General features: G+C 48.8%; 9 protein-coding genes across 9 annotated transcripts; 4 read left to right on the forward strand and 5 right to left on the reverse strand.

The window, feature by feature from the left end:
* Positions 1 to 799: 799 nt before the first annotated feature.
* On the reverse strand, positions 800 to 2,787 carry LTR84_011764 (uncharacterized protein; the record flags this gene model as incomplete). The annotated part of the gene is made up of 3 exons (XM_064855292.1): positions 800 to 1,572; positions 1,623 to 1,941; positions 1,990 to 2,787. The coding sequence occupies 3 exons, from the start codon at positions 2,785 to 2,787 to the stop codon at positions 800 to 802; spliced, it is 1,890 nt and encodes a 629-aa protein (XP_064708881.1).
* Positions 2,788 to 3,499: 712 nt separating this feature from the next.
* Positions 3,500 to 5,169, forward strand: LTR84_011765 (uncharacterized protein; the record flags this gene model as incomplete). Its single annotated transcript, XM_064855293.1, has 2 exons — positions 3,500 to 4,252; positions 4,513 to 5,169. 2 exons carry the CDS (start codon positions 3,500 to 3,502, stop codon positions 5,167 to 5,169), a joined length of 1,410 nt encoding a protein of 469 aa, XP_064708882.1.
* Positions 5,170 to 5,976: 807 nt separating this feature from the next.
* On the forward strand, positions 5,977 to 7,906 carry LTR84_011766 (uncharacterized protein; the record flags this gene model as incomplete). Its single annotated transcript, XM_064855294.1, has 3 exons — positions 5,977 to 6,260; positions 6,316 to 6,471; positions 6,526 to 7,906. The coding sequence occupies 3 exons, from the start codon at positions 5,977 to 5,979 to the stop codon at positions 7,904 to 7,906; spliced, it is 1,821 nt and encodes a 606-aa protein (XP_064708883.1).
* Positions 7,907 to 8,136: 230 nt separating this feature from the next.
* LTR84_011767 (uncharacterized protein) lies at positions 8,137 to 9,681 on the reverse strand (the record flags this gene model as incomplete). Its single annotated transcript, XM_064855295.1, has 6 exons — positions 8,137 to 8,250; positions 8,306 to 8,446; positions 8,501 to 9,039; positions 9,093 to 9,177; positions 9,234 to 9,592; positions 9,648 to 9,681. 6 exons carry the CDS (start codon positions 9,679 to 9,681, stop codon positions 8,137 to 8,139), a joined length of 1,272 nt encoding a protein of 423 aa, XP_064708884.1.
* Positions 9,682 to 10,778: 1,097 nt separating this feature from the next.
* LTR84_011768 (uncharacterized protein) lies at positions 10,779 to 11,784 on the forward strand (the record flags this gene model as incomplete). The annotated part of the gene is made up of 2 exons (XM_064855296.1): positions 10,779 to 11,052; positions 11,111 to 11,784. The coding sequence occupies 2 exons, from the start codon at positions 10,779 to 10,781 to the stop codon at positions 11,782 to 11,784; spliced, it is 948 nt and encodes a 315-aa protein (XP_064708885.1).
* A 405-nt stretch (positions 11,785 to 12,189) lies between these two features.
* Positions 12,190 to 12,708, forward strand: LTR84_011769 (uncharacterized protein; the record flags this gene model as incomplete). Its single annotated transcript, XM_064855297.1, has 1 exon — positions 12,190 to 12,708. The coding sequence occupies one exon, from the start codon at positions 12,190 to 12,192 to the stop codon at positions 12,706 to 12,708; it is 519 nt and encodes a 172-aa protein (XP_064708886.1).
* Positions 12,709 to 12,807: 99 nt separating this feature from the next.
* LTR84_011770 (uncharacterized protein) lies at positions 12,808 to 14,307 on the reverse strand (the record flags this gene model as incomplete). The annotated part of the gene is made up of 1 exon (XM_064855298.1): positions 12,808 to 14,307. The coding sequence occupies one exon, from the start codon at positions 14,305 to 14,307 to the stop codon at positions 12,808 to 12,810; it is 1,500 nt and encodes a 499-aa protein (XP_064708887.1).
* A 1,107-nt stretch (positions 14,308 to 15,414) lies between these two features.
* On the reverse strand, positions 15,415 to 17,156 carry LTR84_011771 (uncharacterized protein; the record flags this gene model as incomplete). The annotated part of the gene is made up of 4 exons (XM_064855299.1): positions 15,415 to 16,626; positions 16,680 to 16,703; positions 16,753 to 16,968; positions 17,022 to 17,156. The coding sequence occupies 4 exons, from the start codon at positions 17,154 to 17,156 to the stop codon at positions 15,415 to 15,417; spliced, it is 1,587 nt and encodes a 528-aa protein (XP_064708888.1).
* A 558-nt stretch (positions 17,157 to 17,714) lies between these two features.
* LTR84_011772 (uncharacterized protein) lies at positions 17,715 to 19,188 on the reverse strand (the record flags this gene model as incomplete). The annotated part of the gene is made up of 2 exons (XM_064855300.1): positions 17,715 to 17,860; positions 17,910 to 19,188. The coding sequence occupies 2 exons, from the start codon at positions 19,186 to 19,188 to the stop codon at positions 17,715 to 17,717; spliced, it is 1,425 nt and encodes a 474-aa protein (XP_064708889.1).
* Between the last annotated feature and the right edge of the window lie 401 nt (positions 19,189 to 19,589).

Raw genomic sequence — 19,589 nt, forward strand, 5'->3', positions numbered from 1 at the left:
AGAGAGCTTATGCCTTCGTTCTTTGTCTACGAAATACACACCAATAATCGGAGAGGGGATTAACCGCCTGCCTCGGTGACCTCTTGCATCTGGTGTTGACGGATACCCTTTGGGCTCGAAGACTTCGTGGTCGTTGCTGTTGCTGATGTGTCTGGTCCGTTCTTCGACATCCCGCTTCCAACCAGATGCCCAAGATGAACTAGCATGCCCACGGAACGACAATGGGGACTTGTCAATTTGTCGACCGTGCTCAAGAAGATAATCTGGACCATTGCGTTGGTATCAAGGCTCAACTATCTCAAGCAACAATGAGGTTAGCGGGGATATTGATGTTGCCTTGTGTCACAACTTCGAGTTGACAAAAGTAAGGTATTCAGAATGACTCTCAAGCTGAGCGAGCCTGGGAAAAAAACACCCAGTACCCCGCTATGCAACGCTCGTGTCAACCCTGGTAGGCCTGGATATTGTAGAGTATTCCTGTCACAAGTGTTCTTTTCGCAGTGCCAGTAACATCAGACACTAGCCCACGAGCGCTTGAGACAGAGCATAGCAAACCCTACAAGGATAATGAATACCGTTCTTCCCCCTTCCATCACCGCGATACGGATGGCTGATCTTCCGTTCTCTGATCTAGACTTTACGCACCAGATTATCGCGCACCATTAAGGACGAGTATATTGAAGAGGAGGTACAAAACGCGACACAGATATCGGTATTGCTTTGGCTCGGCGAAATGAGTGTATTTTTCCCTACGTGGATTCTGCTTAATTATGCACATGCTCTCACCCTGATTCCTCCATCATAGGTGTGCTGATGGAGCAGGTTTTTTCCTCGCTTCTCTCGTCAGCGAAACGACCTCACTGGCAGCTCGTGAACCAGCCAACAACGCTCCTTCCAAGTAGCCCTTCCACTCATACGCCGTTTCTCCGCCTGCAAAGTGGATATGGTGGAATGGTTTCCTCAAAGCGTCTCCATACTTCGATAACAGTCCTGGACCTATGGACGAAGTCGGTGCGCCGCCTAGGTAAGCTTCCTCTGTCCAGTTGATGTAGTTCACCTCCAGGACATCGCGAGCAGCATTAGAATTCTCAGGGCCGACCAATTCTGCTAGATGATCGATCACCGATTCCTGTCGCTGCAGTTCATCAAGCTCACTCCATTTAGCAGCAACACTTCCGGCAATGAAAAGTGCCAACGAATATTGCTTCTTTGAATCGTCTGAGATGTCCCACGAAAAGCAGATAGGGCCTTTCATGCTGGTAAACTTGCCCTGAAGACCAGCATCCTTCCACCATGCTGTGGTGTACGTCAAGATCATCTTCGCGTACACGCCTGGCTTGGTCCGGGATACCAGCGCACGTTTTGCTGGGGGCAGTGGTGGAGAGAAATTGATATTGCTATAAGTGTTTGTAGGGATCGCAATAACAACCTTTCGTGCAAAGATCCGGTTGCCGGTTGCAGTCTCGACGAGGGCGCCATCTTGGGTCTGATGGATACTGTCTACCGCGCTGTTGACGAAAACCGAGCCTGGAGGCAACTCGTTTGCAAGACCGTCTGTGATGGCCGAAGTTCCTAGTATGGTCAATTCTCTGGTATTCTCACCTATTTTGGTTGAGAAGTACCTTGCTTGATTTTCAAAGACTGTGCCCCATCTGGGCCTTCAGTTGCAAGACTGAGAAAGCCACCACCTGACTTGACATAGTCGAGGAAATAATGACTCCCAACCTCCTGGGGTTCTCGACCCACGACCGCGCCACTGAAGAATCTCAACGCGTCTCGGGACGTCTCGTCGGTAAGTCCTTTCTTGTCTCCCCACGCATCCAAGGATGTGTCGAGGCTGGCCGAGACCTGGGTAGGGTTGTGAATATTTATTGCCTCCATGTCGCTCTCAAATGCTTGGTACAATGCTCCGTTGACGGTTACCACCAAATCAGCCGCTTCCTATGATTTGTCAGTCGAACGAACGCAGTTCGTCATTATATCACATACACTTCCGGGAGCGGTTCTCAATATCGTGCCATCACCCAATTGCCATATTTCATCTCCTTCAACATACTGCTCCACCATATCCAAGTTGAGTCGCTTAGCAGTGGCATACGCCTTTGGCTGTGTCTTCTGGTTGATCCACGTGGCTCCTAGCTCGATCAAGCCTGGACCACTGCGAAGTGGTGCCGTGCGACTTCGGCCTCCAATTCGATGTTTCGCTTCAAGGACGATGGATGTCAACCCGGCCTTATGCAAATCCCAGGCTGCTTGAATCCCACTGAATCCTCCACCCACTACCACCACGTCTACTTTTAATGGAGGCACCGGACGCTTGAACTTCTGGATTGCAGGGTTGACATAAGGAGTAGCATGACCACCTATGGCAGCTACAACCTCGATTTCCAGCTTTGGTCCTGGAAAAGCCAGCTGGGTGACTGGGATCAAAGTTGTGATCGGTCGATATGTTATGCCATAATCATCTGTGATAAACTCGAAGAAAGGCTTGAACAACGCCTCAGCTTGGTCGAACGACCAATCCACTGGGTAGAAGGTGACTTTGATCAAATCTCGAGGAGTCGCACCCGAGTTTTTCAGAACATCTTTCAAGTTTTCGTACACAGTCCTGGCTTGCTCCTCAAGTGTCTCTGGGAACGTGCCATCTGGCCGGACAGCTATGACGCCCGAGGTAAAGACTAATTTGCTCGCCTGGCTCAGGCTCACTGAATGAGAGTAGAATTGGGGATCAGGCATGCGTGAAGCATCATGAAATTCGATCAAAGGTTTGTCGTCACGAGGAGCCATTTTTGTCGGTTTATAGAACGTGAGCTCGAAAGATTCCTAGCGAAAGACGACTTTAAGTCCTTTCCCTTTAATCCACACTGTCGAATGGTCTTTCGCCGCTGTGGTTGAATTTTTGGATGTGAGTATTCCTTCATGGCAGCTGAGTGTGCTCTTAATATCATCAATGTGTGATTGAGACACATGTTCGTCAAAGTTGTCAAGCACGGTCGAGATTCATACTACCACGATACGAAGAACGAAGCATGTCTCTAACTAAGCGCGGTGCACTTGTTATTTTCTTGCTGCTTTCTTCACAGCGTGTCAGGCCTCCAGGTTTCGCTCCTGTCCTTTAGTTACCTAGGTAGGCAAGGTACTGATAATCGACAGCCAAGCTGGTGCCTAAGGACCCTTGGAAATTCGTGCCAATCGGCCTCATGCCGCCACTAACATGCACGGCTTCTTAAACTTGGCGGATCTGCGCGTTTGCCCAGTGGGCTCCTCCTCCCAGTTAAACCACAGTATTAAAGCCGGCAGTGTGTCAGCGCGATTCGCGGTTTTCTCAACCTCAAAAATGTGTCTGCCTTTACGCTCGTAGGCTTACTCCCGGATCCTCAGGCGCGCTACTTGGTTTTAATGAAATCTTCAAAGCGCAGCACATGGCTCCTCGAAGCTATTTGGAATAGTAGCTTGATGAGCACCAATATCTCGGGCGACTAAAAATCACTGATCCCAAATGACAACCTCGTTTCGCGTCAAGACAGGATGTTTGACCTGCCGTGGGCGACGGAAGAAGTGCGATGAACGAAAACCCAACTGCACTGGATGCACGCGGAACTTCCTCCGGTGTGACTGGCCGGAACTTGTCGTGAACAAGGATGGAGTCTTGAAAGCAAAGAGTGGAACCGCGGAAGCGAAGGCTATGAAGACAAAGCTGCCAGCTTCAGGACGTCGCCAAACTCCTGCTCAGCTTCTGGTATTTGCCGTTGATCTAAAGAGGCCTATAACAGTGGAGCAAGATCTGCCGCCATCACCGGAGGTCACCTTCGAGAGCACTGTTTGTGAAGAATCTATCACCGAGGACACCGCTGATAGGTCTTTGACTCTATGGCGGTCTCTCACGGCATCCTTCATGAGTGATGAACGACCAACACTATTGACACCCCACTCAGTGCTCTTGCTTCAGCATTACTTGGAGGACACTGCGTGCTTTCTTGTGCCTAAGATCCGAACGCGGAATCCTTTCATTACCCAAGTGTTGCCACTAGCATATTCCGATGATCTTCTAATGCATGCTGTCATGTCGCTGAGTGGAACTCACCTCAGCTACCAACAGAAAGACAATCTTGATGTTCAATTGGCCACTCGCAAGCATTACTCCTTGCTCCTCAGAGGACTTCGCAAAGCATTTGCCGACGAGGCGAAGCAGCCGTGCAGCGAGCGAAGCTTGAGACTCTTGGTGATTCTTGTCGTGCTCTGCCATGTCGAGGTAAGTGAAATGACACTCCTTGGACTGCCGACCTCAACTTTTTCGCACATACGTTAATGCTTCTTGCTCAGGCCGTCTCAGGTGAGCCGCATGGTGGCATCTTTCCCCACCTACGAGCAAGTCGCCAGCTTATACTCAACTTGTTACGCCAATCGAATGCCAGCATGAATAGTAGCCACAAAAGTATGAAAGGCTTTGTTTTAGAGGTATATACCTACCTCGTTCTGACAAACAACATAACTCCGTATGGGCGCAATGAGGCCCGAACTATCCCTCTCGATCCGTTCATCACATCTTTCGAACTGCTGAGAGAGTATGAAACTTTTGGGATATTTCTTAGTTGTGGGCAGGGTCTTTTTGAAACGATACCAAAGATTTGCATATTTGCCATGAATCGGCTGGCTGAGGAAGAACAGTCCTATATCTGTAGCACAGAGACTCAACAAGAGTATGATGAGCTTGTCTCGACTCTTCTCTTGTGGAGTTCGCCACCAGTCGATCCGGAAATGATCGAGTACGCAGATGCACATGTCACCACGGGCGAAATATACCGACAGGCTCTCTTGATGTTTGTGAAGACTTCAATGTGCGGTTCAGTCGTTAGCAACCCAAAAGTCATTACCGAGTTGCAAGGGCATATTGAGGTCATCACGGATGCGATGCCAATCGTGAATGCCTCTCCATTCGCGACAGTTCTGTTGTGGCCCTTGATGATCACAGGTTCATGCATCACCTCACCACGAGAACGCCTTGAATTGATGAAGAGACTAGAACACACTGAAATCGACGTCATGCAGGTTTCTCAAGCGGCGAGTCTGCTTCGCCTTCTTTGGGAGGACAAAGATGAGCGTGCATTCGGTCCATTCGGTCTTCATTTGATTATGCAGAAACATAATATCATGTTCAGCATGGCCTAAAGGGATTTTACAGTGGATGGCCCGCCATACATCCCGTCTGGAAAATGCTCCGCTTGTGCGTGGCTCCATCCAGCCATCAAGGCCAACACAACATGCTCATCTTTATCCACCAAGTTCAGAGTTGTATCATCCTGGTTCAGCAAGTCTATGATCAGATTGGAGCAAAAGCTGCCGTCCTAACTAGAGATTAGGATTTGGTTATAGTTCACTTTCCTAAGTGGCACATTCACCCCGATCAGGCTGCTCTGAGAAGACTTCTGCGGCACTCAGTGCATCTCGAAGCATCGAGTACTAAAACCCAAGGCACACTTTGGGCTTTTTGTCTGTGATGCATTTGTACGAAAATACCATGGATATTACCTCGTGATCAACCGCATGGCCAAGAGGAAACTGGGTGATAAAAACTTTCGGACAGGATTAACCCCTCATTTCACGACCCCACGAACCCTAATAGTTCAAGTACCGAAGCCAATGGGCGGGACATGGCACTGGGGAGAATACCCATCGCTCGGATTGTGTGGCGCTCCCCACAATTGCGCTTCGGTCTTGCTAGACTTACGTGTTGATTCTGGGCTCCCTTTCTCATTGAGTTATCTTGAGGCCAAATGTCTAAAGATCTTTCAATGGCCTGGTAAACATCATTGTCACTCAGACTGGCCTACGAGTCTTGAAGCCTCATTGTCAAAGTTCGTACTCGTGTTGTGGACCAAAATTCCAGGGACGCCAATCCACCTGATCTTTGACTTTATCGGTGCCTATTGTCTTCGGAAGGAGTCAATTGAGAATTCCGCTCGATCTAACAGGGAAATGTCGACACCAACATCGACGACCGGGGCTGTCATCCCTAACCTCAACAGCGTCTACAGTGGCGTGCCGACCCGGCTGGCGAATGAGGCTGTGGCTGCAAAGTCAAGATTGGACTCTCAGCGGACAGTCAGGGAAAGCTCAGTACGAAAGACGGTCTCCTTACCGCCAGGTATCGGAAAGGAGCAATTTGAACGCGCCATCAACGAGTTGAAATCCTCTCTTGGCCGCGAAAATGTTGAGATCAACGATAAGCCACTTGTCGATGGATGGTACATGCAGCATCCGTGAGTAACTTCATTTTTCCCGATGACTACTTTTGTAGACTGAATTACGCTGCAGGAACACTCATGACGCCTATCATATTGCTGATCAGGAAGATTTGACCTCGAGTGCAGCAGTATACCCGGCAGACACTGCTGAGGTCCAACTCATTGTTCACTGGGCAAATAAGCACAAAATACCCGTTTATCCAATCAGTATGGGACGAAATATAGGGTATCTCATCCTTCTCCTCTTAGTTACCTCTGAGAGTGACTAATTGAATGACAGATACGGTGGCGCTGGTTGTAGGGTGAGAGGCTCAGTCATCATCGACCTTGGGCGAAGAATGAACAAAATCTTGAATATTGATGCTGATAATGCATCATGCCTCGTCCAACCTGGTGTCTCGTACTTCGCTCTCTATGAGGAGATACAGAAACGCAAATTACCATTGTGGATCGACTGTCCGGACCTGGGCGGTGGTAGTGTTCTTGGCAATGCTATCGATCGAGGAGTTGGCTATACGCCCTATGGAGATCACTTTGCCAACCATTGTGGAATGGAGCTCGTACTTCCGACAGGGGAACTTCTTCGAACAGGCATGGGAGCAATGCCTGGTAAAGATGGAGCCGATAACCCCACCTGGCAATCTTTCCAGGCAGCCTACGGGCCATATATCGACGGCATCTTCAGCCAAAGTAATTATGGTATAGTCACACAGATGGGATTTTGGCTCATGCCCGAAACTGGGCACCAGTCTTATATGATTACTTTCAAGCATGAAGAAGACTTTGAGCACATTGTTGAAGCTATACGGCCACTCGCACAGAAAAGAATCCTGGGCAACATCCCACAGTTGCGACATGTCATTCAGGAACTCGCAGTAACAGGCAAACCACGCTCCACCTGGTACAAAGGCAAAGGGAAGATGCCTAGAGAAGTCATCCGGGAAGCCGCAAGTAAATTGCCGTGTGGTGATGTATCTTGGGTGTTTTATGGTACACAGTATGGAGATCAAGCCACCATCAATTCACAGTTGAAGATCATCCAAGAGGCTTTCGGGAAAATTCAAGGTTCGAAGTTTATGCTTCCAAATGATCTTCCACCGGATCACTACATCCACTCGCGAGCTCAGGTTTGCAGCGGTGTACCAGTACTCCGAGAACTCGACTGGCTGAACTGGGTACCCAACGCTGCTCACCTCTTCTTCTCGCCAATTTCTCCCACCAAAGGAAAGGATGCCAAAGCGATTCACAGTGTCATTACGAAGCTGCACACAAAATGGGGATTTGATGTTTTACCAACGATCTGCATCGCTTCACGTGAGGGTCATTACATCTCGAACATAGTGTACAATCGTGCGGACGAAGACGAGAAGCGCCGCGCCACCGGACTGATGCGAGAAATGATCAATGAGTCTGCAAAGCTGGGATATGGCGAATACAGAACGCATCTTTTGTTTGCGGACCAGGTGGCTGAGACGTACAGCTGGAATAATGGCGCTCTACGAAGGTTCAACGAATCCATTAAAGATGCTCTGGACCCGAATAGCATTCTGGCGCCAGGAAGGAACGGCATCTGGGGCCAAAGATTCAGAGGCAAGGGTTGGGAAATTCTGAAGGGGGATCAGAGAGATATGCTGAAGGACGGAGTGGCACCAAAACTGTAGAAGGATATCATTCAGATAGCTAATAGCTTCTGCAATTCAAAGTATTTAAAGAGAATAGTACCTTTCATCGAGCGAACGGAGCTCTTATATCCAGCGATACTGTTGCACGACCAACACGAACCATGAAAACACAATTCCCCTACGTGTGCGACATAGATGAACCTGATATGAGATGTTTGAAGTCTTTGCATCTAAATTCAATATTTACTATAAGTACTTGGTATTCAGTATCAGCATAAAGGCGTGATCTTTCCAGTGCGCAACTCTTCCGTGACGAGTGCCGAAAGCTGCGGCCACTGCTTTCGAGTATCGCTTTCCGCGTCATAGTCGTAGAGAACAGCGTTCTATGAAACCGTTAGAACATCACAAATGTAGTTTCACATGCGCAGGTGAGCTCACTCTGATGAAGATCGATTTAGGATCAATTTCCTCGCCATCTTCAACTTTATCAAGAGCAGAATGCCATCTATCTCGAACGTCCTCGCCATTTGTCTGGGCTCGTCGGACTCTTGGGAACCGGATTTTCTCGTATACTCGGGTCTAGCACACTGACTGTTAGTAGATAGCACCGAATATTAGCCACGTTATACTTACTGCCAGTGGCACATTGTCCTTCCCAGCCAACAGCAGACATTGAGCGAGTACCGCTGCGCTCTCCGTCGCCTGGCTTGCCCCTTGAGCGCTTGTCGGCAGATGTGGATGACAGCAGTCTCCCACCAGAGCGACCTTATGGTTCGCACTCACCCAGGTCGGAATAGGGTCTCGATAGCAGATCTTCCAATCCAGGCATTCCTCCGTCTTGCTGACTATGGCTGCGATTCTAGGATCACAATCGGCGACGAGCTCTCGTACCGCATTCATGTCGCCTGGCTGGAACCACGACTCCTTGATATCTTCTGTGTCCTTGTGAGTGATGATCCAGTTGAATTCCTCGCCATCGCGAAGCGTGTTCTGCACGAGATGTCGGTCCTTCCCAATCCAGATGTTCACGCATTCCTTCTCCACAAACTCGGCAGTCAACGGATCGCCCCTCAAGTGGGCGCCTTTGAAAAAGGCTCGGAAACATGCATAACCTGACGACTTGGGTTTGTCGTCGAACCCGAGTACCATTTCTCTCGCCCGTGATTTAATACCTGTTCACATAATGAGATTTCGGAGTGAGGTTCGAAAGGTTGAAGCCACCTACCGTCCGCAGCAATGACAATATCAGCGTGTTTTACTTCTCCGTTGGCTAGTGTCACGGAAGGAGCACTGTCATCGTAGTCAATTACCTGAAAACATCAGCGTGGACCAAAACCTAAAACTGGGAATAAAATGATCTACCCACATCAGTTCCCATGTGAACTGGGATACCCTTTTCAGCGACCGCATTCAAGAATCCTGTATGGTAGTCCCCACGATGGCCAATGAAGCCAGCCATATCCATGAGCGGCTGCTGAGCCAGAATCTTGCCATCATGCCATCGACGGATCTGCATCATTTCGGATTTATTACCGATCTCAACCAGCCGTGCACGCAGACTCGGCGACCATCGATCCAACAACTTGAGAGCATTCTCTCCCAGTCCTAACGAGTCTCCTAGTCTCAGGAAATTCCGGACTTTTTCGTACACAACCACCTCGAAACCGGCGCTGTGCATCGCCAAAGCGGTCGCACATCCTCCAAGTCCAGCACCGACGATGATGACTATTTGGCGTTAGATCCCATGCATTTTTGATAAGGCAGTGAAGTTATGACTTACCTTTCAGAGGTGCCTCTACTCCCACAGACCCCATGGTAACCGTCTTTGGCTGACACGAATGATAATGTCGAAGGACCTCGTTTTGGCTGAGGCTGTAGGACGGATGCAGAATCGTGTCTGATAATCATATGTGCACAGCTTGATGTGATACCTCCAATGGATAATACCCACAAAGAATGCTCTGATAGACGGCTCGGCGTACGAAAGCTTCCCAATCACATTGACTCACTGCGAGCTTCCCTTTACATCCCCAAAATTTGGCGGCGGGCCACATGCAGATGTTGAGCATCTGCCGGCTACCGAGGAAGATTGGCTTGGTGGGAGCACAGGTCTGGTCTGCTGTAAAAAAGGGGAAGCCTCGTGCGGAGGTGGGAGCAAGGGGTGGGCATATTCCTGTCGGACAAACCCACTTGTTTGGGGTCGCTAGACTGCCCGGAATGACCCCCAACGTTTACTTTTCCTTTAGGCACCTGTGGGTGACGCCCGAGGCGGCTTAGGAGGCGAAGGCTGATTGAGACTTTGGGCTCCCAGAGTCTAGAGCTTGGACTTACCAAATAACTAACTGGAAGGCCGTTCGGTTCAAATCTTTACTCCATCATCGAACTTATGCAAATACCAAAATAGATTTTCCAGCTGTCCTGACTATCACAGTCAATAGCGAAGAAGGAAACTCGTGTCACTTGAGGATCATGTCGTCTAAGTCTGTCTACCACATCTTCAGCTCATCTCGAATGCTATCATTTACAATCGTTGCATCGATGCGTTCACACCCAATTCTGCTCTACAAACATCTGCCGAAGTCCCAGCTTCATGATGCTCCCGCTCTGTTCCGTTCCCCGCCTTCTGAGTTCATGCAATGATGAACATGTGGAGTAGTCACCTCATACAGATCTCCAGGTTGGAGATTCGTGTCCACGCCAAGTTGTTCTACGCCTCCAGGTATCAAAAGCCCTGAAATTCTGGGACAGGAGAAAATGATGAAGTTGAACTTTATCGGCCTTGATCACAGTGCGAAACAAGTTCTTTTGCTATCCATCGTTAATTCATCCACATAGCGGCTAGTTTTGAGTTCGAGTGCTACATACCAACGATTGAGAACTACTCGCATCCGTCCATCAGCCTCAACCCGCCATGTCGGTCAAAACAGTGGGCTACATTGGCCTCGGCAATGCTGGCGCTTCCATGGCCTCCAATATACCACGAGCGGGCTTTAGGCTAGTCGTGCGCGATGCTGATGCTGCACGGGAGCAGAAATTTGCCGCGGAGAATCCCAATACGACAATCGCGGAAAAGGGGCCATCAGGCTTCAAGGACTGCGATGTCGTTGTCACAATGTTGCCGCAGGGTAAGGTTGTGCGGGAAGTAATATTAGGAGAGGATGGCATTGCTAAAGGACTCAAGCCTGGTAAGAATTGGAAAATGGTAACCTCTTTAATGGCGCAAATCTGAGGTTGCATTCACAGGAACTATAATCGTCGATACATCTTCATCATCGCCATTTGACACGCAAAGTCTTGGAAAAGATTTGGAAGCCCAAGGCTTCCTACTAGTCGACTCGCCAGTCACACAGGCTCATCTCCATGACACAGATACTGGCGACGCGACACTTATGGTCGGATCAGACTCTCAGGAAGCCATTGACAAGGTCTTACCAGTTCTGCAAGCCATGGCAAAATATGTATTCCACATGGGCAAGCTCGGATCAGGGCATGTGATGAAAACCCTGAACAATTATACCAGTGCAGCCTCGATCATTGCGCTTTCTGACGCTCTGGTGACGGGGCAGAAGTTCGGCCTCGATCCAGTCCAAATGATCGACGTGCTGAATGTAGGCACCGGTCGCAATTTCTCCACATCGGACAGCTACGCCTCAGATGCCTTGCCAAGACGATATGCATCAGGTTTCCAGCTTGCTTTGTTAATCAAGGACGTCGGTATCTCTAAGGAGGTGTTCGAAAAACTGCAATTTGACACCGACATGCCCGATCTGATTTTGAGGTATTTCAAGGAAGCGGCGGCGATTGTGAAACCCGATGCAGACCATACCGAATTACTGAAGAGCTGGGAGAAGCGAGCCGGGTTGGAATTGAAGACTGGGACTCCTGATGGATCGACGGTGAGCGCGTTGAAAAAATAGACTATGGGATTATTGTCATCTGCAGCTTTGGAGCTGGATTGTCTCTCTCCAAGGGCGTTATTTCAGGCAGAAACCGGGATCCAGCCAATCGTAGACCTTGACCTGACGGGCTGATCCCAGTGCCTCGTATTCAAGTAAAAGCCAAAACAGACATTTTGCTGTAGAATTGCACGCTTGGCGCAGGTGCTGCCTGGTTGTGAGGGGCTTGCACATGGATACGAACGTAAGAGGCTTTCCATCCGTGGCGGTCTATCGAAGTATAAATAGGGGTCAACATGATACTGTACTCTGAGATATTCCAAGAGCAAATACCGCCCACAGCACAAAATCTTCCTGCATTCATACTCTGTTAATATTGAATATACCTTGCAGAAATATCAAAACAAGAAAACAACCCACAAAACAATGGGTTCGGTCTCAAACGAAATCGTCAACTGCCTCTTCTTCGGCACCGAGTCTGAAGACGCAGCAAACTTCTACGTCTCCATTTTCCCCAACTCCAAGATCAAGGCCATCGCACGCTTCCCAGACTTGGGCGATGGAAACCCCAACCCATCACACAAACCGGGCTCCGTGCTGACCGTCAACTTCACTTTGAACGGCAAGGAATTCACCGCGCTGAATTCAAAGCCGTCGTCTATCCAGTTCAACGAGTCTGTCAGCTTTCAGATCATGTGTGACACGCAGGAGGAGGTCGACCATTACTGGGACAAGTTGAGCGAAGGAGGGGATCCTAAGACCCAGATGTGCGGCTGGTTGAAGGACAAGTTTGGGGTCAGCTGGCAGGTGGTGCCGAAACTGTTGCCCGAGATCTTCAGTACAGGTGATCCTGAGAAGTCGGCGAGGTCCATGAAGGCGTTCTCAGCCATGAAGAAGATAAATATTCAGGCGGTTCGTGATGCTGCTGAAGGGAAAGGCTCTTAGGAAAACGGTTGTATCAGTCTCTTGACTAAAGATTGATTGCACAAGAAGTAATGCATTTCTTTCAACGTATCCTGGCGAGTTTTCTGCTAGCGGAAAGACTCAAAGGCCGACTCTCTGGAAATCCGCTATTAGGGCGTTCACCTGCTCCATGCTTGTTTCATCGTATTCGTTAAGCAAGGGATTCGCGGAGCGAGCTTTGACAATGCTGACTGTAGGTATCTCAAGGCCAGAAACTCCTTGGCTTGGGTGAACAGTGGCTTGTGCATTACGCGTAAGATTGTCGACCATGAGTTTCGCAAGAAGCCAATATTCCTCAGCATGACGCATAAAACCAACCCGCTTCCACATTTCCTCAATTTCGAGATCCTGAGAATCTAGTGGAATCGGAGAATGGCGTTGATCAATGGAGATGTGCTGGATGTAAGCCTGCCACACACTACTCCAGTTACGTAGGACAGTTTTGACGCTTTCCAGAGAGCCATGGCAGCTGAAGGTGCTTTGGTGATGGAACACTAAAGCATGCAACGTAGAAGTCATGGCGAAAAGATTGAGGGGTCCAAGGTCAGCAAGCATCATAGTCGTAGCGTCGTTCATTGAGCTCTGGTAGAGCATTTCAAAGGCAGAAGCAAATTCTAGTGCCTGGTCAGGTCGGAAAGCGTGTATTGCATCCTCCCTCTGCAATGCAAGGAAGCAATCTTCTGATGTCAACGCCTGAAAACATATCTCAGGGCAAGCAAGGCTCATCTTCATTTCCTTGATCACCATTCGAGGAGGGAGGTTGTTGAATATGACAAAGGCAGTGTCAACCAAGAACACCCACAAAATCACACGAATCAGCTGTTCCATCGCCGCAAACTGACTGAAAGAGAAGTTGGCCAGTGTAAGGTCGCTGTAGTTAGCGTGCCTGGCGTTTACAATGCCCACATCTCTGATTGCAGCGATGAGCATACTGAAGCGCAGCCGGCGGATTCGACGCTTGCTGGAGTCTGTCCCTTCCCACGTCTGGTAAAGAAGGACCATGTATGCAGCCTGAAGAGCTCTGAGCTTCTCGTGTCGCCACTTGACCTCTCCGGTGTCGCGACAGGTTGGGGCCTCTGCGTCGTCGCAGAAATCCTCGCTGTTGAACACAAGCTCTTCCACACAGTTGAACCACAGCTTTGCGCCGCTAGAATCTGCAGGATCGGGCGACATGCACGCCCCTATCAAACACATTGCAGCGAGGAGGAAGGGCTTGGACGTTGAGGAATTGAAGGTTGGTTTATGCATGATATTGACATTCGGGTGCCATAATACCCAGTAGAGTCCAAGGTATCTTCGGATGTTCGACGGTGAGAAAAAGTTTGCGCAGGCATCTTGTATGGTCGGTGACCAGTCAAGCGTTATCGTCCTCCGCCCACCCTTGTGAACTACGATGTCTTTGATTGAGGCAAGTATTTCGTGCGATTTCAACGACATCGGGTCGGACAGCCACTGAGGGACACTCATCGATGCCGATGAATTATGACGAACAATTGAAACCTTTGTAGTATTGTTCGGTTCGGATGAAGAGCTCTTTGATGCACCATCAAGAACGATACCTGCATTCTCAGCGAATGGCATGGAAGAGTATAGCAAAAGAGCCCTCTGGCGTTGCTCAGAGCTGCCACAATCGAAAGACTGTGCTAACCCTGACCGAGTAGTGAAGTTGTCCAGAAATCCTAAGGAACAACTCGGCCTCCCCAAAGGGTCATTAGCATCAGTGTGATCTTCAGATACCGGGCTCGAATTTAAGAAATCCCGCCACAAATCCGTAGGTACATCATCATCGTGATTCAGATCGCCAGAAGAAGCCCAATTGGCAATCTGCTCTAGCTGAAAACCGGTCTGATTGTCTGGAAGTGGCAACGCATCAAGGGATGTTGAGGTAGTCGGTTCGAAGTCAGTGGACGCGGATTCCAATGCTAGAGTTGAGCGAGATAATATTTGTTTCTTTGCCGGTGGTTCCAAATCCCCAGGCGAAGTAGTTTGTGAGCCATCACAAGTCTGTTGATGTCTTCTAAGGACATCTGATCGCTGAAAACTGCTTCCGCAGGTCGCGCACACATAAGGTCGCCAAGTACTGTGCGAAAGAAGGTGTCGTCTCAGGTGCTCGGGACGTTTGTAGGATTTGTGGCATATTCCACAGGTATTCATGGTTATAAACTACTGCCGAGGCAATAGCGATGATTCAGGTATAGGGTCGTCGGCGACGGTCATCGACAACGAGGGCATCATTACAGTCTCGATGTTCGAGAGTCACTAAACGTGGTAGAATTCGATATGCGAGTTCTCGTCTTGACTGGTTTGTCCCAGGCTTCTTGATATCGTCTACTTCAAGCTTAAGCTTTTCTTGATGCGGGGTCCGGGGGGAGCAAAGGCCGCATTATAATATGCCTCGCCATGTTACATGTGTCTTTCAAGTGACTAGGGTCACGGTAATAATTACTGATCAATGGTAATGCAGCATGAGCAGATGGCTCGTGGCATATTTTCGTAAATATTATCCCTCGCGCTTCTGGTCGCTGATCGTCATATCTTGAGCTGGTAAGCTAGAAGGACATAGAAGGGCTTTGGTACGTAGTTAGTGTTTGTGTACATTTTGAAAACTCATTTTTCATTACATCAGGAACTACGCCAGTCTCTCAACACACCGTGGCTGAAACGGTAACTGTCAGGCTCAAGGACAGTCTATCCGACCCACTGCTTAGACTGTGGATCCAGGGATTCGGCTTCTGCATCTTGCCATTCCCTCCTCACAACCTCTGCTCTCCCCCCGGATCTGGCCGTGATCGTGGCTGGGAATTCTTCTGGCATGCAGACGAAGCCTTGCGTAAGCTTGTCTTGGTCCGGTATGATCTTGTTGCCTGCGCTGTCCAAGGCTGGGCTGATATTGAAAGCCCACAGTATCCGAGCCATACCTAAGAACAAGCTGCGTTCAGCCACATGCATACCAGGGCAGATACGTCGGCCAGCACCAAAGGTGAACACGTCTCGCTTGGTGCCGTCAGGATTGACGGCGGAATCGTAGAGGCTCAAAGTGTCATGACTGTATCTTTCGGGCTCGAAACGACGTGGATTTGGATGGCGTTGTGGGTCCATGTGGATTGCCCAGACATTATTCATGACTCCTGCTCCTTTGGGAATGAGATATCCCATATACTCGTCATCTTTAGTGACAGCATGCGGTACAGCCCCTAGGATGGTGGTTGGCATCCACCTGAGTGTTTCCTTGATACAGGCGCGGATATACTGTAATTGCGACTCATCGTCCATGTTAGGTAAACGATCGCCCGTGACTTTGTCAATCTCTTCTTGAGCTTTCTTTTGTACATCAGGATAGAGAAGCATTGCTAAGACGAAGGCATAGAGAGTGCTTGATGTCGTGTCCGACCCAGCCTCTAGGAGTGTACCAGAGATATATGCAGCTTGGTCGTCTGAAAAGTTCTCTATCTTCTGTGCCTCCGCCATCCCCTGGCAGAAGCAGGGTCGGATCTTCTCGTTTTTGATTGCATCTTTCGCATTGAGCCAATGCTTGAGATACAACTCTTTCTCGGTTTGGTGTAGGTCTTTCGCCTTCTTACGCGTTGGTAGAAGAAAGTCTGGCAGCCTTCGCAGGATCGGATAGAAATCAATCAGAGCGGCAGGCCCAGTCTGGTTTATTTCGGCAAACTCTGCAAATCCTTCAAAAAGCTGTTTCATACTTGGGTCTTCATAGGTAGGCGTGCGCCAACCAAAGACCATCGTCGTTGTAAGAGCATTGGAATATCGTCGAATGTGCTTCAAGAAATCCTGTGGCTGCTCCAGAAATTGATATAGCATTTGTTTGTTCTCTAGCGTTTGATACCGAACATATGATTTTGCCGCTGTAACGTTGAGGAGCGAGTGCACCATCTTTCGAAACTAGGAGGTTATTAATCAACTAGTCATAGTGACAAAATCGCGAATATACTTACTCCTCGCCATCTAGGACTGTACCTCTGTACTTCTGTCAGTATTTGAAGCGTACGCAATGATGAATTCACCTACCATCATCAGAAGCCTCAGATCGCCACTGCACAAAGTCTGACCAATGTACATATCTTGCCTATCTGAGTATATGCCACTCCTTCTATCTAGGAGCTCCTTGACTGCAGCATCACTGGATAGCACGATAAGGACTTTTGTCCCTAGAATAAGGCTGTACACGGGGCCATATTCTCTTGCCCATTTCTCGAACTGGAGATGGGCATCCCGGGATGGCATCTAGAGTCTGTGTTAGCGTTCAAGAACATCTGAAAACGAGTATCATGTAATACCTGGTGTAAATTTCCAAGGATAGGTATGGTAGGTGGCCCAGGGGGATAGTTTTTCGGTCGACGGCCAATAGATAGCAAGCGAACACTTGCAACTATAACGAGCCCAATGAGTAGAAGAGCGTACAGTTGTGCCATGATTGCCTTCGTTAATCTACATCGATTGTTGTCCAGATGATGAGAGCATGACCACCATTATATATGCAATCAATTGTACCTATTCTCAACGCTTGAAGCATTCGTATCCTGTAACAAGCCTGGCTGCTGCTCTGTGGAGGTGGGATTGTGGGGGTGGGATTGCCCCAATGGGAACCAATGCAGAAAAAGCGGGGGTGGGAGGGAGCATGAAGTCACTCAGGAACCAATTACTCACGCAGCTCATCGAATCATGCCTTTTTGATCGTCGAGTACAACTTCAGTAGATCTAAAAGGTGTGAGTACTTGTCTTTCACCGGGAGAGAGAGGAATTGCGGGAGTCTGGAATGGGTCCATCACAGGAAAGAAACCCACGCGTCCACACCAAAGGGGTCGTGTGCAAATCCTCAGAATCCTGAGTCTTAGCCAATGACGACAATATTCGCGCACTTGACAGGTGGACTAGGAGTATCATATCGAGGCAACCTCTTGAGTTCTCTCGTCCTTGCAGCAGGAGTACTGTTCGGCCTCTTTTCACTATATTCGAAGTCTTGATAAAGACTACATGATGATGCATTTCTGTGACGATTCGTACTGTGCACCCCATCGATCGATGCCAGCCGCTAGCTCATTATCTTTTTGTTTCTGCTTTACATCTGCCCTGAAGTTGGACTTCAGAAATTTCATCATCTCCCTATCAACATCATCTGCATCGAGTCAGGATCGTTCATGCAGTAGGGCCGAGATTTGACTTACCTGCATTGGCTTCCATCACGACTTCCTCGCGACACAGCGGACAGTGTGTTTTCTCTTGTCGCTGAAGCACAATCATGCAGCGAATGCAAAAGATATGATTGCAACGTAGTCTGACTGGCTTCCACGATATTGAAAAGCATATCGGACAGAGATAGTCATTCAATTGGGGTATAACAGTCAGTATTTCCTCGGAGATCGTGAAACAGGTCGCTCGTGCCAAGTTTTGCGCCAGATAAGGGGTTGTAATGAGGGAACTTTGTATAGAAGACTGCGCATGCAATGCTGTTCTCTTGTCGAATTTCTTCATAATCTTGGCCAACGCTGTTCGATTAATATCCTGAAACTTCATCAATCGAAGTAGCTTGATATTAATGTTCAGAAAACGGCCCAAAGACTCTGCAACCGGCTTGCTTAGTTTCAACACTCCATTCTGTTGTGCCTGGAGCGCTTTGCTGAAATGCTGGAAGTGTTGTTGGGCATGTGTGTAGTCCCGCGATCCAGCATCGGCCTCATGAGAGGACAAAAACACTTCAGCATCGGAGTAAAGCTCGAAAATACGTCTCCACACTTCAATCTCCTGCCTCGACTTTTTGGATTTGTTGGATTTCAGATCTCGAAGCTCATGACCGAGTTTGATGATTTCCTTTTCCATGCGCTCCCGTTCAGACTGCTGCAGGCTATCCAGGTCTGCGAGTTCTCTGCGGAGAATCTGAAAGAATTCGGAGTCAGATGTGAGAGGAACTTCAATTGTTTCCAAATGTTGAGCTCTTTCATTCTGCTGAATCTCACTTGGACAATCTGGATCCGCTGGAAGATCAGCTCTAGGTTCGGCTTTATCGTGGCTAAGTGAGCCACGAACCTCCGAGCGACCCACTACAGAATTGCTTCGAGAGCTTGACGAATCACTAGTTGTATGGGAAGACTTCGCTAATTCTCGAAGAACCCTTCGAGTATTCGAACTCAACCAGGCATCAACGGGTGATCCATCAGTTGGATCAATCGCAATGGTCAACTTGGGGGTGAATTTGACCTCGCTAGCCCCATCCATAGAGTAATGAAGTCGCGTATCTGCGGCTGACACTTCCCCGTTGTTGGGTCCAATGTCGACATGTTGCCAGAGCTCGTCGAGAATGCCCTTGTCTAGACCGAGGCTTTGAAGCTCTTCTTGAACACGCTTGATGCACTTTTTGAGCTTCTTGTAAGAAATTGCGGAATCAATCCATTGTTGTGGATATTCATCCCGGGCCAGGGCGGCTTGGAAATCCTGTCCGAATTTCATGGTTGTATCATAATGTGGCTAGATTTGTTAAATCGGGTTGATGGTAATTGAGGTGAAGCGAAGTTGCGTTTGAGTATCGGAACTGTGTTCAAACATGTGTTACAGGCGCGAGGTCATGTGGCCTTTTGCCACCCAGCAAGTAAGAAGCATCTAGTTAATCGGTAATTTGAGGGGTTTTCGCAACTCGAACGCCTTTTGTACTCAGCAGGGTGATGACAGGGGATGCACTCGCCTGCGGAATCTATATCCACGGTTCACCATTCATCGAGATGGGCGTTATTGGCAAACAAGATCTGAGAGTTTTCTTTCTTGTACTTTAGTTACTGGAAAAAGCTTGGAGCATGCAAGCAAATCAGATTGCCACCACCCTCCACGGGGGATTTGTGGCGCAAACTCTGAAT

This window comes from Exophiala bonariae (genome assembly GCF_035927105.1).
Source record: "Exophiala bonariae strain CCFEE 5792 chromosome Unknown scaffold_6, whole genome shotgun sequence".
In the NCBI taxonomy this organism is placed as follows: Eukaryota; Fungi; Ascomycota; class Eurotiomycetes; order Chaetothyriales; family Herpotrichiellaceae; genus Exophiala; species Exophiala bonariae.